General features: G+C 49.3%; 1 protein-coding gene across 8 annotated transcripts in view; it reads left to right on the plus strand.

Annotated features, from left to right (window-relative positions):
- Nucleotides 1–16,713, plus strand: part of Sun1 (Sad1 and UNC84 domain containing 1) — a 45,212-nt gene that overhangs the window by 11,168 nt on the left and 17,331 nt on the right. For 2 of the 8 annotated variants that reach the window (XM_021640697.2, XM_021640699.2), the window contains exons 2-9: nt 4,895–4,990; nt 8,674–8,865; nt 10,334–10,518; nt 11,622–11,648; nt 11,751–11,930; nt 14,286–14,480; nt 15,278–15,343; nt 15,612–15,722. In XM_021640697.2, the coding sequence (XP_021496372.1) occupies nt 4,914–4,990; nt 8,674–8,865; nt 10,334–10,518; nt 11,622–11,648; nt 11,751–11,930; nt 14,286–14,480; nt 15,278–15,343; nt 15,612–15,722 (1,033 nt within the window). In that variant the 5' untranslated portion in view covers nt 4,895–4,913. Of the gene's footprint in view, nt 1–2,302; nt 2,412–4,894; nt 4,991–8,673; nt 8,866–10,333; nt 10,519–11,621; nt 11,649–11,750; nt 11,931–14,285; nt 14,481–15,277; nt 15,344–15,611; nt 15,723–16,713 lie in introns of those variants that run through there. The other 6 variants (XM_021640702.2, XM_060368001.1, XM_021640698.2 and 3 more) reach the window with 5 other exon arrangements.

Here is a 16,713-nt window from a genome sequence, read left to right on the forward strand (position 1 = left end):
CCTCAGCTACCAGTCTCCTGCTCCCTCCCGTGGAGCTCTGAACCTTTGCTGGGAAGCTGGCCCCTAGCCTCTGGCTGCCTTTGTTCCTCTTGCAGGTTTGTGTTGGTTCTCCTTAGATGGTGGCATGGGTTGCTCCACTGCCTGAGAACTGGGATGAGCTGTGCAGCGGCAGGTTGTTCAGTAGAGGTATGGGCTCCTCTGTCCTGGCGCTTGGCTCCATGGATGAGAGCATGCCGAGGTATTCCTCCTGAGAGAAATACAAATGTAGTCTCTTACATGCCTCTGCTCCCCAGTCTTGGCTGTATGAGACATTGTTGTGCCACATAGGGGGTGTGAGTAGGGTGACAGGGTCGAGTCTTCCTCTGCTGTCACTGCCAGTGTATCTTCCAGTCCTCATCAGGGCTTGCAGGCATTAGTCACTGAATTTTGGCATTGCTCTGCATGTCCTGGAGTTTGCACCAGGCCAAAAATAAATGCCCCATCCACTAGGGCTCAGACTGTAGAGTGTAGAGAGAACTTGGTAGGAGGCAGTGGCGGCTTTGGCTCAGGCTTCCCGTGCCAAACAATATTTGCCAGAAGACTGGATAGTGGAAAGTCCCTTTGGGAATGAAGGTGGGGAGTTTGATTTGGATGTTAAGTGGATACTGGGATGGGGAGCAATGTTGAACACCTGTCCTGAAGAGTGAGCATAGGAGTGGGGACTGATGCTGTCACTCAACAGAATGTCTGGTCACCTGGTCAGAATCATTAGTACATCTGCCAGGATGGGGCCCTATTGTGCTGGGTGATGGAGGGTGGGGATCATGTGCATGATGCCAGGCCCTGGAGCCTGGCAGGAGGTTGGAGCCATGAGGCATTGTCAAGTGTGCCTTGACTTCTCCCCTGGGTCTGCCCAAATATTGCTAACATACAAAGAGGGGGTGGAGCAGCTAACTCCACGACACTACATTTTATTTGCACTACATTTTATTTGTAGTGAGGCCGTCTCTATGCTGGCTTCAAACTCATGGTGATTCTTCTGGTTCACCTCCCTGTTGCTGAGATTATTAGGCATATGTGGGTTCAGAGTTCCTGTTCCTTGCAGAAGGTTGCCTGCATGTCCCCTCACCTGCTGGGAGTGTGGCTGGCAGGCTCAAGTGTTTTCTCACACACGTGGGTGCTGTGAAGTTCTTAGACCTGCTGGGCAACGTGACAGTACGGTCCTTGCTGCTCAGGAGCCTGAGGCAGGAGGATTGTATAAGCCATGAGTTGGAAGACACAGTGAGACTTCATTTCTAAAAGACCAAAAGAGAATCAGTGCTGCAGGAAACAGCAGCAGCTGTGTGACACAGTATATCGCAGCCCAGGCTGCCCCAGAATCCCCCGTCCTGTCTGTGTCCCACATGGTGGGGTGATAGCCTTGGATCGCCACAGATACCCTACAGATATGGCATCCTGTAGGAATGTTTTATCTTTAAAGGAATATTTGGGCTATTTTAAGGAAAATAGGCCTAGAATAATGGATGGCTCAGTGGGTAAGAACACTGACTGCTCTTACAGAGGACCCAGGGTCACTTCCCAGCACCCATAGCCATCTGTAACTACAGTTCCAGGGGATACAACACCCTCCTCTAGCTTCTGTGAGAACCAGTCAGGTACATGGTACACATACAGACATGCAGACAAAACTCTCATGTGCATAAAAAAAATTTTTTTAAACCAAAAATTATGTAATGGAAGTACTTTCGGCCCACACTCATTTGGAAGAGATAGGCAGATCTCTGAGTTTGAGGCTAGCCTGGTCTACACAGACAGCCAGGCTACACAGAGAAAGCCTGTTCTGTGGGGGTGTGCTTTCAACATGGCTTATGACTTCATTCATGTGTAACTGTTTTGTTCCAGATTTTGCTATTTTCCATCTTATTTTCTTCTCCTTTATTAACTTGATTTTAAGTATTTTACTTGAGACAAGATTGTGCTTTGTTAGCCCAGCAGGCTTCAAAATGGCAGCATCCCTCTTGTCTCCACCTCCTGAGCTCTGGAGTTACAGGCGCAAACATCCATGCCTGGCTCCCTTAGTTCTATTTGGTTGGTTTTAGTTTTATTTTGTGTCCCTCTTTTTAAAAACAAACAAAGAAAATGGGGGGGGGGGGTCTTACTGTGTAGATCAGGCTGGCCTGGAACTCACAGACAACTCCTGTCTCAGAGTGTCAGGGCTAGAGGCATCAGCCACCACTGCATGTCCCTAGATTTTCAATGGCTGTGAATCCCATTCCCATGAGGAGTTGTTTTATTTTGTCTTGTTTTTCAGTTGTGGGGTGAAACCTGGGCCTTGTGACTAGCAGGTGTGCAGGTGCACAGTCCTGCTGAGCTGCATCCCACCTTCATGAGGACTCGTATGTTCCATGTGGGCTATAGTTGCCAAACGGAAGGTATGGATGTCTCCAGCTCCTGATCGTCCCTCCTTACTTTGAGGCTGGGATTTCTTCTTTGGCTCTGGGTGCCTGTGCAAACTTGAACTTTGCAGCAAGGAATGGCAGTGCTGTTCTCTGATCATGGGATAAAATGAGTTCTCTTTTTTGTTGTTTTAGTTTTTTGTTTTTCAAGTCACGTTTTCTCTGTGTAGCCTTGGCTGTCCTGAACTTTCTTTGTAGACCAGGCTGGTCTAAAACTCACAGAGATCCACCTGCCTCTGTCTCCCTGAGTGCTGGGATTACAGGCGTGTGCCACCACACCCAGCTAAAATTAGGTCTCTTAATGCTAGTCCTTACTCCAGAAGACAGAGGGCACAAGCATCTTCAAGAAATGGAAAGTCACAGGCCTGGTGTGTTGGTGCAGGCTTTAACCCCGCAGAGACAGGGGACTCTTCGAAAAGTTAATGCCATGCTGGTCTACAGCGGGTTCCAGGACTACATAGAGGGACACCAATAATTAATAAGATAAAACTGTTTTAGCACAGTATGATGGCCACACACCTTTAATCCTAGCACTCTAAAGGCAGAGGCAGACAGATCTCAAATTCAAGGCTAGCCTAGTGTACAAAATGAGTTTCAGGACATCAAGAGCAACACAGTGAAACCTTGAATTGAAATAACAAAAAAAAGTCACATTTCAAAAAACGGCTCTGGGGCTGGAAAGATGGCTCAGCTGGTAAGAGCACTGGCTGTTCTTCCAAAGGTCCTGGGTTCAATTCCCAGCAACCAGGGCATGGCTCATAACCATCTACAATGAGATATGGTGCCCTCTTCTGGGCTTCAGTGTACATGAAGGCAGAGCACTGTATATAAAATACATAACACTATACAAAATAAATAAATAAATAAATAAATCTTTTTTTTTTTTTTTTAAGGGCTCTGGAGTCACTGTCAGTTTTTCTTGGAAAGTGCCCAGTTTATATAACCTTTCCCAAGATTTTCCTTTCACATTTTATTTGTAGTGAGGCCATCTCTATGCTGGTTTCAAACTCATGGTGATTCTTCTGGTTCACCTCCCTGTTGCTGAGATTATTACCATACCTAGCCCGTGTGTTAGCTTTTGTTCTTGTGTGTGTAGGGGTGTTGTACATGGTGTGTATGTGGGGGGTTGTACGTGGTGTGTATGTGGGGTGTTGTACGTGGTGTGGGGTGTTGTACGTGGTGTGGGGTGTTGTACGTGGTGTGGGGTGTGGTACGTGGTGTGGGGGATGTTGTACGTGGTGTGGGGTGTGGTACGTGGTGTGGGATGTTGTACGTGGTGTGGGGTGTTGTACGTGGTGTGGGGGATGTTGTACGTGGTGTGGGGTGTTGTACGTGGTGTGGGGGGTTGTACGTGGTGTGGGGGGTGGTACGTGGTGTGGGGTGTGGTACGTGGTGTGGGGTGTTGTACGTGGTGTGGGGTGTTGTACGTGGTGTGGGGGATGTTGTACGTGGTGTGGGGTGTTGTACGTGGTGTGGGGTGTTGTACGTGGTGTGGGGGGTGGTACGTGGTGTGGGGTGTGGTACGTGGTGTGGGGTGTGGTACGTGGTGTGGGGGGTGGTACGTGGTGTGGGGTGTGGTACGTGGTGTGGGGTGTTGTATGTGGTGTGTAGGGATGTTGTACGTGGTGTGGGATGTTGTACGTGGTGTGGGATGTTGTACGTGGTGTGGGGTGTTGTACGTGGTGTGGGGTGTTGTATGTGGTGTGTAGGGATGTTGTACGTGGTGTGGGGTGTTGTACGTGGTGTGGGGTGTTGTACATGGTGTGTGGGATGTGGTACGTGGTGTGGGATGTTGTACGTGGTGTGGGATGTTGTACGTGGTGTGGGATGTTGTACGTGGTGTGGGGTGTTGTACGTGGTGTGGGGGGTTGTACGTGGTGTGGGGGGTTGTACGTGGTGTGGGGGGTTGTACGTGGTGTGGGGTGTGGTACGTGGTGTGTAGGGATGTTGTACGTGGTGTGGGGTGTTGTACATGGTGTGGGGGGTGTACATGGTGTGTATGGGATGTTGTACCTGGTGTGTATGGGGTGTTGTACATGGCGTGGGGTGTTATATGTGGCGTGTGTTAGTGCAGGGTACAGTGTGGGTCAGAGGACAGCCTCAAGGGTTGTCCCTTGCCTTCCCCCTTGTTTGAGACAGTGGTTATGTGCAGCACGCTGGTAGCGTGTGCACTCCTGGGAATTCTCCTGTCTCCCCTCCCATCCCTCCCAAACACTGGGATTACAGAGGAACTTCTGTGTCTGGCTTTGCATGGGTTCTGGGATCCCACCCTGGTGGACAAGCTTGTGTGGCCAGAGTTATGTTTTTGTGTGCACATCTGGAGCTGGCACGTGACGGACACTCTGAGTTGGGACTGAAACCATGTCTTCTGTTCTGATGGAAATGGGCCTGCCAGCCCTGTCTCTGGACCTCTGCTGACTCACCCTTTAACACTGGCTCCTCTTCTGTTCCCTCTGCAGCATGGTCTGAGATGTGAACATGGACTTTTCTCGGCTGCACACTTATACCCCACCCCAGTGTGTGCCGGAGAACACCGGCTACACCTACGCACTCAGGTGAGTGAGTGCCCTGGCTTGGGGCAGGCCACCACTCTGTGTTGTTGTGACATTCATACAGCATGGAACGCTCCACACACAGCTTACATGAGCATGGAGGCCCGTGAGTAGCTCCCAGAGCTGTGGGCTTCAGACCCATTTCCCCCGTGACTCAGGGTTAGTCATTTTGAGTGACTCACTGTGAAGGCTCCACCCTGTGGCCGTGCCTGGGAGCAAGCCTGTGAGTGTGGCCAGTGTCTTGTCACTTGTTTAGTAGTTTGGGCGACTACTCAGTGGCCCTGGACTAGAGGCTGTCTTTGGAGGCCAGATTCCAGAAGCGTGCTGCAGACAGGATGCCTGGGTCCTGTGAGCCAGAAGCTGCTATGCTCTTTGCCTTTCCAGTTCGCCAGGTGGAAAGGGTGCGTGGAGTAAGTAAGTATTCTTACTCCAAGCTGCGGCATATGCTGAGGAGAAACAGTTGTACTAAGGGCATGTCTGGCAGGCTTAGGAAAACTTGAGTTCCTAGCAAAGTGTGGGAGGCACACATGACTCAGTGGCTTCACCTGAAAGGGTGAGTCCACAAGAAAACCTAAAGGAAATCAGGAGATAGCCAAGATAATATTCTCTCTCTGTGTGCACATGTGTGGGCATCCATGTATGTACAGGTGTGTGAGTATGTGGAAGCCAGAGGTAGACAGTGGCTATCTTTCTTGTTCACTCTTACCTTTTTCACTGGTGTGGGGTCTTACTCAGAGCTCACCAGTTTGGTTAGTCTAGCTGGCCTGCTTGTTCCTGGGTCTCTGCCTCCCAAGCACACCACCTCAGCTAGCACTTTTCTCCTGAACCATCTCCATGGCCCCAAAAAGATGCCACTGTGATATGTGACCACTCTGCCTCTCATTTCTGTCCTCAGTCAAATTGCACTCGGTTGGATACTTGCTGGGCAGTTTATGTTTTGAGACAGGTGTCCTCAGGTAGCCCAGGTTGGCCTCACTGACACTCACAATGATGTTTTGGCCTGAAGCCTATAGTATGTCAGAAGTAAATGGATGGCCACTGCAGGTGACTTCCTTGAGCCTCTCTGGGAACATAGAACACAGTTATTCTTGGTGACTTATTTTTAGCCTTTATGACCTATTTTAAGCACAGTGTAAAGGAATCCATGTATCCAAGGAAAGCTGTGCTTGGCTACGGTAAGGTTTGCAGCCTTGGCTCAGTCAGGCTTGTGGGGCCTGTGGACAGGTGGTGTGGAGGAATGGTGGCAGGGTGGCAGCGTGTTAGGTATGTAGACTAGAGTCCAACTGAGGTTTCTAATCCACAGAGCTGTGCTTAAAAGTATATAGGACTGAGTAGGCCAGACCTGCCAAGGACACAGGGGTAGGGGTCCCTGTCAGTGAGAGCCAGTATTAGTATTCTTAGCTTTAAGTTGGGTCTTTGGGGTGGACAAGATTGACAGAAGAGACTATATGGGTCCGAGCCAGTTACCACTGGGTAGCACCTGGGTCCTAAAAAGTAAGTGAGCCAGCCAGGACTAGACATGAGAGCAGGGTTGAGATGGTCAAGCTGGGATGGCAGGGATGATGGGAAGACCCAGCAGGAGACAGGGAGCCTGTGGGCTCGGTTCCAGGCTTCCCTGCAGACTTGTCATGGTCCCCATTTGGATGCTCAGTGTGGCAGGAGGCACCTGCTTTCCTCCAGGGACCATTGCTAACCCGTTCCAGCCCTGCTTCAGCAGCTTTCATATCTTCGTTCTTAGCCATCTCAGTAACTATCCAGACATTCCTGGAGTCTAATTAAAATAAATGTCTTTCTTTTGGAAAATGCCATGCACTGTGAGAATTTGGAGAGAGTGGGCAAGCCACCAGCTCCATTTTGCAGTGATATTGGCTCCCTCGTGCCTCCACTAGTTTACTCTGAACACTAGTCAAAATATCAGTTTTGATGGGATGTGGTGACATAGGTCTTTAACCTCAACACACAAGAGCCAGAGGCAGATGGACCACTGTATGAGGCCAGCCTGGTCTACATAGAGAGTTCCAGGGTAATTCAGACCCTGTCTCAAAAAAAAAAAAAAAAAAAGGTTCCCAGATCCTTCTCCTTGTGATAGTGAGTTTTCCAAGGAGGATCTTTACCCTGTGTTTGGATAGTGTCCTTCTTTCTTGAGACTACCATTATTTCTTGTGAAGTGGTGTTAGGTCTAGAAGCTTAAGCACTTACTGTTTGTGTGTGCACACACACCTGTTTTCATATTTTGTGTATACACGCAGGTGTGTGTTGTGTGGGTATATGTGCTGACCTCAGTGGTCATCTACCTTGTTTTTTGAGACCGGTCCTAACCTAGGGCTCAGTGATTGAGCTACCATGGCAGGAATCTGCCTGTCTTCTCCCCTACTGCTGGGGTTACAGTCACAGGCTACCCATACATAGGTGGCTGTATGCCTGCGTGTTGTGCTAGGGATTGAACTCAAGTCCTGCCACTTGTATTCCAAGCACTTTAGTAACTGATTTATCCCTGCAGGTGTAGTTGTTGTTTTTTGAGAGCTCATCTCACTAGCCTGGTGCTGAAGTTCAGTTGTGCATCGTTATACTGGTCCCTCTTCACTGGCATGGCTCCATATCCAGTGCTCTGATGGAGTCTGCCATAGTCTAGAGAGGACTTGTTCCTCTTGGAGAATTGGGGTGGCTTGTGTTGTTCCTTGACCCGCCCAGCCCAGTCAGCTGCTTATAAGGTCGTGCCAGTCTTTGCCTCCCTAGGAGAGGAAGCCTCTCCCAGAAGCCCTCAGGCCTTGAATTGTACACTCTGCAGGCAGTCACTGCTTTTTGTCCTCTGGCAGAAGGACAAAAGGAAGCTGCCTACGTGAGGTGGGTGCAGTGAACCAGCCTCAGTGTGCCTGGAGCCAAGTGTCTGCGGCAGGCCAAGTGTAGTGGAGAGCCAAGGATGTCAAGACTGAACATTGTCAGTGAGTCAGCTACCTGACGCCAGGGTCCTCAGGGAGCAACTTCTCTGGTGGAGTTGGGGCATGATGTGGCCAAGCATACTTGTTACTTTTCACTGTGAGGCCCTGAAGAGAGTCTGGATGCTGTTGTCGGACCTAAGAGAGAATCCGAATCCAAGGTGTGGAGAGTGGAAGATATGACTAAGAAGGAAGGGTCCCTGGAGGTTGGGAGGGACTCAGTAACAGGCACAGGACATGGCTGCAGGATTCTCTCACTACGGCAGGAAGGAAGGGTGTGTGGCAGGCTTCCCTCTTCGAGGATCTGTGTGTGTCTGTCTATATGTGTCTGTGTCTGCAGCTGCCACTCAGGAGAGCAGAGAAAGGCAGTAAGCTACAGACCTGCCTAGGCTACAGAGTGAATTCTAGGGTCTGTGGAGACGGCTTAGTGGGTTAAATGAAATGTGTGTTCTGGGGCTTTCCATCTTCTCCAGAACATGCTGCTGAATTCACTTTCAGTGACACCTGTAGTGTTACTGTCTTGTTAGTTTCCCCATCAGGCCTAGTGTCTGCTTGTAAGTGTGCTCTAATTTTATTAGAATACCCTGACATGATTCCCATAGATGGGGATTCTAGCAGTCTTGGCCCCCTAACAACTGTTCTCAGAGGAAGTCCCAGGCCTTCTCCTCTGGGGGCTGCAGGTGAAGGGGGTTGGCAAAGGCACACGCACAGTTGACTGACGGATGCAGCTCCTGGCATGTCTCCCTCCAGTTCTAGCTATTCTTCGGATGCTCTGGATTTTGAGACTGAGCACAGGCTGGAACCTGTATTTGACTCTCCAAGGATGTCCCGCCGCAGCCTGCGCCTGCTCACAACAGCTACATACAGCAGCGGGGACAGCCAGGCTGTTGACGCACACATCAGCACCAGCAGGGCCACCCCTGCCAAGGAGAGAGAAACCAGGTGAGCACTGTATGGCTTGTCTATAGCTGTCAAGCTCACTGGCCTTTCAGCTTGTGAGATCGAGCCCTTCGCCTGGAGTTATGTGTGCACACATGTTCATGCACAGATCTGCCCTGTGAGCTGACTAAAATTTGTTCTGGAATGCGCAAAGTATCTGGTGTTGATATCAGAGTAGAGCTAGTGTGTGTGGGTGGCAGCGCAGATGCTCTTCTCGTGGTCACAGGCATAAGCCACCTCATCCTGGCAGAGCTGAGCGTCAGCAGCCTACCAAATGTAGAGGCCTGGAGTCTTGCTGGGTCTGCAGCAGAGGTGCTGCTGATCTATCAGAGCCGCCTCAAGCCTGTCTGTGACATGTGTGAGCTGTGTCCCTGTGCATGGACAGTTGGACAGACCAGTAGTACATTTTGTCTCTGTACCTTCCATGGCTCATCTTCACTGTAGCCAACAGCAAAAGTTCCCACCATTTGGACCTGTCTGAGACACTGAAGAGAACTGACACTCTTTGGTTTATTTTGTTTAGATGAGAATTACATTACCTGTGAGGGCCCTCGAGATTGCTGGCACCCATCCACATGCATGGGATCCTCCAGTAGTGTGCCCCCACCTGAGACCTGCAGACTGTCCCATAAAACATCAGGCTATAGAGCTGTAGCAGACAACTCCCAAGCACAGCTTGCTTGTTGTCAGACCACCCAGAGTTGTTAAGGTGCCCAGAAGCTCCGGTCCCTCAGACAAGAGACCTGGGCGGCGAAGGCTGTAAGTCAACACTGGCCTCTCACATGTCAGTTTTCTTGGAGGAGGTAGCTTTGGTGCCTTTGGCCTGTGTATACCCACTCATAACTTGATGCCAGATGCTTACAGGACATTTGGATTTTTGTTGTTTTGAGACAAAGTCTCACTGTAGCCAGAGCTGGCCAGAACTCCCAGAGCTCTGCTTACCTCTGTCCCCCGATGGCTGGGACTAAAGGTGTGTACCACCCCATCCTGCTGTCACTGGGTTTTGGGCTCCTTGTGTTGTGTGAGAAGAGCAAAGGCAGAAGTTCCTTAGTTAACTACCGTTGCTAGATGCAGAAGGCAGGGGCCTGTCAGTGTGTGTGTGCTATTACTTTATCAGAATGGGGGGTGGCATGGCTAAATGTATGAGCTATAGCATCTGTTTAACTCTTAAGTCATTTTTATTTTCAGGTTATTTCAAGTTTGAGCCAATGTTGGGTTGTTGATCCCAGAATAGTCTGGAATTATTTTGTGTTTACAATTTTAGAACAAGTTCTTGGACTCCAGCTTTAAAATATATATATATTTTAGATTAATGGATGTTTAGATTATAGCACACACAACATAAGAAAATGACACGTCTTAAAATGCTGAATATGTGTTTTCTGGCACAAATTTTGTTGGTTAAAAAAAAATCTAACGATTCTATGTTTTCTAAGGAAAGCCTAAAAATGCATTTCTTACTTGTTTGTAGGACAGTCAAGCAGAGAAGAAGTACAAGCAAGCCAGCTTTTAGTATCAACCACCTGTCGGGGAAGGGCGTGCCCTCTGGCACCAGCCACGACAACCCTTGCAGCGTGCGCAGTGCCGCGGTGCTGCGGCATCCAGTGCTGGACGAGTCTCTGATCCGGGAGCAGACCGAAGTGGACCACTTCTGGGGTTAGTCACCAGCGAGGCATCCGTGGCCCAGCGTGCCTGTGTCTGCGCTTGTCGTGGGAGGGAGCCCAGGGAGAGCGGCTCTCTGCGCGCTGCAGACGGGGCTTGGCGCTGCTCACTGAAGCGTGCTCAGTGAGCAGGCAGCAATGCTCCAACTATTCATAGTCTAGGGCACACTTACTGTGGTGTAAAAGTCCTGCTATGTTCTAGAAAACTCTAAGCAACTAGACAGTAAAGGGAGTTCTGAGTCATTAGAAAATACTTAGTTAAGCTTAGCATGGCTGCATTTTCCTGTAATTCAAACAACACGATACGGTGGCAGGAGAATCAGGAGTTCAAGCCAATCCTAAGCTATATAATGAGTTCAAGGCCAGCCTGCGTTCCAGAAGACCCTTTCTCAAATAAAAACAAAGGACTTGCTGTGGCACCATCAGTGCTTTCAGGCAAGAGGCTGTGCTCTGACTCAGAGATAGGGTCATCTGAACCCTCAAGGTGAGCTGTACCATGTCACCAAGTCTGTGCATGCAGACACAGCTCCTCTAAGAGCCAGAAAGCTGCCTGCTAAGTTCAGCTTCTGTTCTGGTCGTTTTGCTGAGGGGTTTAGAAGAGCCAGCTTAGTTCTAGAGAGCTTGAGTCCACTGGGGATGCCTCTGTTTGCTCAGCCAGGAAACTGTCTGAGGTGCAGGACCATGCATGCTGTAAGTTAAAAGCGTAGAGGCACCTGGCAGTGGTGGCACACAGCTTTAATCTCAGCACTCAGGAGGCAGAGACAGACAGATCTCTGTGAGTTTGAGGACAGCCTGGTCTACAGAGTAAGTTCCAGGACAGCCAGGGCTACACAGATAAATCCTGTCTCAAAAAACAAGCAAAAAGCCTAGAGGCTTCACATAGCTGGCTAGTTCTTCCCTCATGTCTGTCCTTGTGGGCCATAATGTGCTGGCGTGCAGGACTCTCCCATGCCACTGTCTTTGGGTAACGGGAGTTTTGGGCATCTTAGGAATTCCTGAGACCCCAAACAATGCTGCAGCATAGCACTGGCCTGTCACCTAGCGCAGTTGTAGGAGGGTTGGTTGTATTTCACAGTGTAATATGTATGTGTGTTTCAGGTCTTGACGATGATGGCGACCTTAAAGGTAATTACTTTGGTACTTTGTACATTTTTCAAAACAGAAGCTATGGCTAGGTAATCTATAGAGAGTGATCAACAACTTTCATTTGCCTTTCGGAAACCTCAGGTGGAAATAAAGCTGCCACTCAGGGAAATGGTGAACTGGCAGCAGAGGTGGCGACCAGCAATGGATACACCTGCCGTGACTGCAGAATGCTCTCAGCACGCACTGATGCACTCACGGCATACCCTACCACCCATGGGACCACCTCAAGAGTCTACTCCAGAGATAGAACTCTAAAACAGCGTAAGTCGTGTGCTTCTGTAGTTAGTTCAAAGGTCTGCCTGGCTCTTTCTTTTCATGTAACTCTGGCTGTGGACCAAGGATGTGGCTCGTGGTAGAGTGCTTGCTCAGCACATGCCAAGCTCTGGCTCATCCCCATTACAGCCTCGGAGTCTGGCACTGTTTCTCTTACAGCGTTGAACTCAGTACTCTCAGAGTTAAGTAGACCGAAATTGGCTCTGTCCTACTTGCCCCTTCCCAGCCTGCGGGTCTGTAGTTGGTATTTTTATACCTGGAAGTAGTTCAAATTTGGTAAATTTGGACTTGACATGAGCAAAAGAAAGTTCCTACTTCTGTGGCTTCCAAAACTCTGGTGCTTTTCTGTCACCCCAGTGCAGCACAGATGCCCAGGTGGCCGTAACACCATAAGTCTATGAGAGTGAGAGCTCTGGTGTGATGGTATGAGACGGGTGCTCGGGGAGGGTGACTTGGAGCCTAGCATCTGGGTGATGGCATCAGTGGACATGACAGAGGTGGGTGCTAGCGTTCTTGACCTTCTGACCTGATACAGAAGTCACACAGTGGCTGAGAGGGCAAGTTGGTCTGGACTGCATGAACTGTCTCCTGGGCCACACTGAGAGTAGCCACAGACTCTTCTGTACTCCAGGCATGATGCTGGGCCTTCCCCACAGTGAGCGTCAGAGGAAGGCCAGAGCAGCACTTGAGAATTCAGTCCTTACTGCTCACATTTAGTTTCCCCTGTTTCTACAGTTGGAGTCTTGCGTCCAAGGCTTTGTCTACTGTGGCATTGTCAGCACTTTAACATTAATGTCACAAAGAGTCATAGGGTCCAGGTGGCCGGTTCAAGTGGTGCTGCTTTTCCTTATTCTAAATGTGAGTGTGAGGGCCATGGTGAGCTTAGTGCTCCCTCTAGCATTGCATTACAGAGCTCTCACTGGCCAGGGCCCCCCAGACGGTCCCCTCACCCACCGTCCTAGAATGTTGCTGTGCTATGCCAAACAGGGCCAGGCGGTGCTGGTGTGTGCTTCTTGGCGCAGCCTCCAGCAGGTGTCCACAGGTGAGGTGCGCAGCCCAGCAATTCAGCCTGTGCACTGGGCTGTCTGCGCTTAGCCATAGCCCAGCTGTGCATCTCTAAGAGCGTGTACGCTGATGGAGATTATTTTAGTTGTCTGTGCTGTGTGTTCTGTTTCCGTATAAAGCTATCCCTCCAGCTGCCTTTCATAAAGGCCTGGCTTTCCCCTGCAGCAGACAAGGTTTCTTCCCTGAGTCCAAGGTATTGTACATGCCAAACACACACTCTGCCACCTAGTTCTGGCCTTGATGCCCTCCTACCCGTGCCAACTCAACTTCTTATTTGCTTGGTTTTTGTTTTGTTTTTGCACACCCCTTGCCAGTTTGGTGAGTGTGTGGTTATCTAGGAGACTGACATGCATGCTTCCAGCTGAGCCTCTACAGCCCCTCCAGCGTGTGAGGGGAGTGTGCACGGTGGCTTGGGGAGGGGTCTCTTGTCCTTGGGACTGTCTGGTGGAAAATAGCCCTTTCATTATTCTTTTGAAAAAAAAAAAAGAATTAAGATTATCATAATAATATTTACTATTACTCAGTGTATATGGGTGTTTGCCTCTATGTGTGTCTGTGCACCCTGTGTATCCAGTGCCCTGTAGAAGTCAAAAGAGGTCAGATTCCTTGGCACTGGAATCATGAATGGTCATGAGCTGCCATGTGGGTCCAGGGAACTGTCTGGATCCTCTGGAGGGGTTCCACCACTGAGCTGTTTCTCCAGTCCTCCTCTGAAATTTTAAAGCTCTAGTTTATTTTCTCTCAAGTCGTGCCACCCAGATTTCATTCACTCATGCTGGCCTTCTACTCAAGCTCTGAACATTCTAAGCATTCCTGGGTGTGGAAGTAAGTAAAAGAAATACTTTGTGGAGCATGGCTCTCCAGTGCCCCACAAACACTGAAGGTATGGACAGCAACCACTTTATTCCATACTCTGAAGAAACCATTTTCTAAAAACCATTTTGAAGACATGGTTTACAGCACTTCCCTCCACATGGCTAGACTCACAGCAAAGCCCCCTGGAGCCCAGCGATGGTAGTAGCCAGGGTCCTTCAGCGTGTGCCTCCATCGCCCAGCATCCTCACAGGGGAGACCTGCAGTGCTCTGCCACTGTGCCAGAGCCCGAGGCCTCACATGTGGAGAGGCCATTGCTGTGCTTCCTTCACAGCTCCAGCTGGCTCAAGGATGGATGATCTTCCTAGGCGGTCTCTTCCCCAGTTGTCCAGTTTAAATGAAAGTTAACAGTTGGGCCATCTGGTTCATGGGAAGAAATGACGTGTGTTCATGGTTTTCTACTAGGCGGTGCATCCTTTTACCTGGATAGGACTCTGTGGCTGGCCAAGCACACCTCCTCCTCCTTTGCATCAATCATAGTTCAACTTTTTCAAGTTTTAACGAAGCTCAGTTTCAAATCAGAAACTTACAAATTGAAAGGCTATGAATCCAGAGTTTATGAGTCACAAAGTTATGAGACAAAGAGCCATGGGTCTGAAGGTATTTAATTAAATATTTTTTTTCCTCCTTTCTCCACCGAATCATGCTTTCAAGGTGGAGAAAACCCTGCTTTTTCTGAGGCTCTTCTGCATCTTCTGTGATCTCCATGCTGCTCTCGTGGTTGCTTTCTGTGGGCCGTCTTCCTGTGGGAGCTTGTCCCATGTTGGTGTGACCTGTGTGCAGTCGGCCAGGATTTAGGCTTCTTACTGTGTGTATGGGTACTCGTGGAGGTCAGATGGCAGCTTTGAGAGTTGTTTCTCTCCTTCACACTTGAATGGCTTTAGGTTTTTAAAAGGTAGGCATGGGGGCTGGAGGGCTGGCTCACAGGTGACAGCCCTTGTTGCCCCTGTGGAAAACCTGAGTTCGGTTCCCATACCACATTGGAGGCTTAGACCATCTTGTAACTCCAGTGTCAGGGTATCTGACTCCCTCTTCCGGCCTCTGGGTATACCTGCATGAATGTGCACATACATAAGAACACATAACTAAACAGTGAGTGAACTCAATCAACTTTTGATTTTTGCTTAGTAGCCTTAAGTAATACCAACTTCGTTGGTATGCCGTTTAGAATCACACTCTGAGAACTTGTAGGTAAGCCATTCTTTCCCTGTGACTGCTGAGGCACATTAACAGCCTGGAGCTTTGTGATCCTTCTGCTGCCTGTGCTTACCTGTTGGTGGGAGCCATCAGCATCTCTGACACTCCTGGGGCGTGGTCTCTGATCAGACTGGCTTTATAGGACATCTGGCCCTCAATCTGGCTGTGAGCTTCCTAAGCCCCTTCTGCATGTGTTGCAGCCCATCTCGGTCACTGTGGGAGGATGACTGCCGGAGAACTTTCCAGAGTGGACGGGGAGTCCCTGTGTGAGTACGGCTTCCTCTTTCAAGGTGCTGCTGGTCTTGAAGAGCCCCAGCCCCATTGTAATACCGGGGCTCCAGCCCACCCTAGCTTATGGCTTCACTGGCCAGTGTGACTAGTCTGGCTGCTAATAGCCCTCAGTACTGGAAGTAAATCATCACCAGAACATGCCTGCTCTGATTTAGGGTGATTGTTTCCTAGGTTCTTGAACATTCTGTGCAGTATTCTGATTGAGGTTTGCATATTAACCTGTCACTCCACTCCATACCACAGGCGATGACTGTAAGGGGAAGAAGCACCTTGAGACACACACAGCCACCCACTCGCAACTGCCCCAGCCACACAGGGTGGCAGGGGCCATGGGGCGCCTCTGCACCTACACAGGTTATGCCTTGTACCTTGTTCTGTTTGTTTGTTCTTGTTGAAAGTGCTGCTATATTTCTTTGCTTTATTTGTGTTACCAGTGTCACAAAACACTATAGAAAGTGACAGAAGAACAGCTATGGTTTAGAATACAGAGAACCAACTGGGCCTGTTGGCATAGGCCTGGAATCCCAGCACTCTGGGGGCTGAGGCAAGAGGGTAATCTGTGTACTCAAGGCCAGCCTAGGCTATACAGTGAGACCCTATCACAACAGCAGTAGTGAAAAAAAAAATGCAGACTCTTGGAATGCCTTGTGAATTTATTAATATGCGCTCACTAATACTTGTGTTGGCAAGTGCTCCTACAGCCACTTCCCAGCCCCAGGAGGTGCCAGTAGAGGGTGTGTGCTTTTCAGGCCATGCCTCTCACTTCCCGGGCACTTTCTGGGGACACCTCTAGGTCAACTTATTTATTTGGTTTTGTTTTTTTAAGCTGAGTTTCAGAAATAGTTGTCTCAGCTAGAGGCAGAGGCAAGAGAATCATAAGTTTGTGGCCAGCCTGCTACACATACTGAGTTCCAGGCCAGCCAGAGCTATATAATGAAATCCTCTCTCAAAAAATGTTCTCCACAAACATTTGTCTCGCTTACAGAATAAACACAAAGTTGGACTCCATTTGAAAAATCTTTCCAGAGCCAGGTACAGTGGCACACTCCTGTACTAGTCCTTGGGGAGGCAGAGGCAGGCCGATCTCTGGTCCAGACAGTTGCCAGACACACACGGACACAGACACACAAGCAGGCAAAAATTATACATGTACAACTAAAATTAACACAATTTAAAATATTTTTAATCCTCTTAAGCCATATCTCCTTGTTATCTGCTCTGTTGAAGTAATAATAATAATAATAATAATAATAGTAGTAGTAGTGGTGGTGGTGGTGGTGGTGGTGGTGGTGGTGGTTACTGGGGTTAACGTGCAGATACCAAGTTAATGTAAGCGGAAGAGCCA

This window comes from Meriones unguiculatus, chromosome 15 (genome assembly GCF_030254825.1).
Source record: "Meriones unguiculatus strain TT.TT164.6M chromosome 15, Bangor_MerUng_6.1, whole genome shotgun sequence".
NCBI lineage: Eukaryota > Metazoa > Chordata > Mammalia > Rodentia > Muridae > Meriones > Meriones unguiculatus.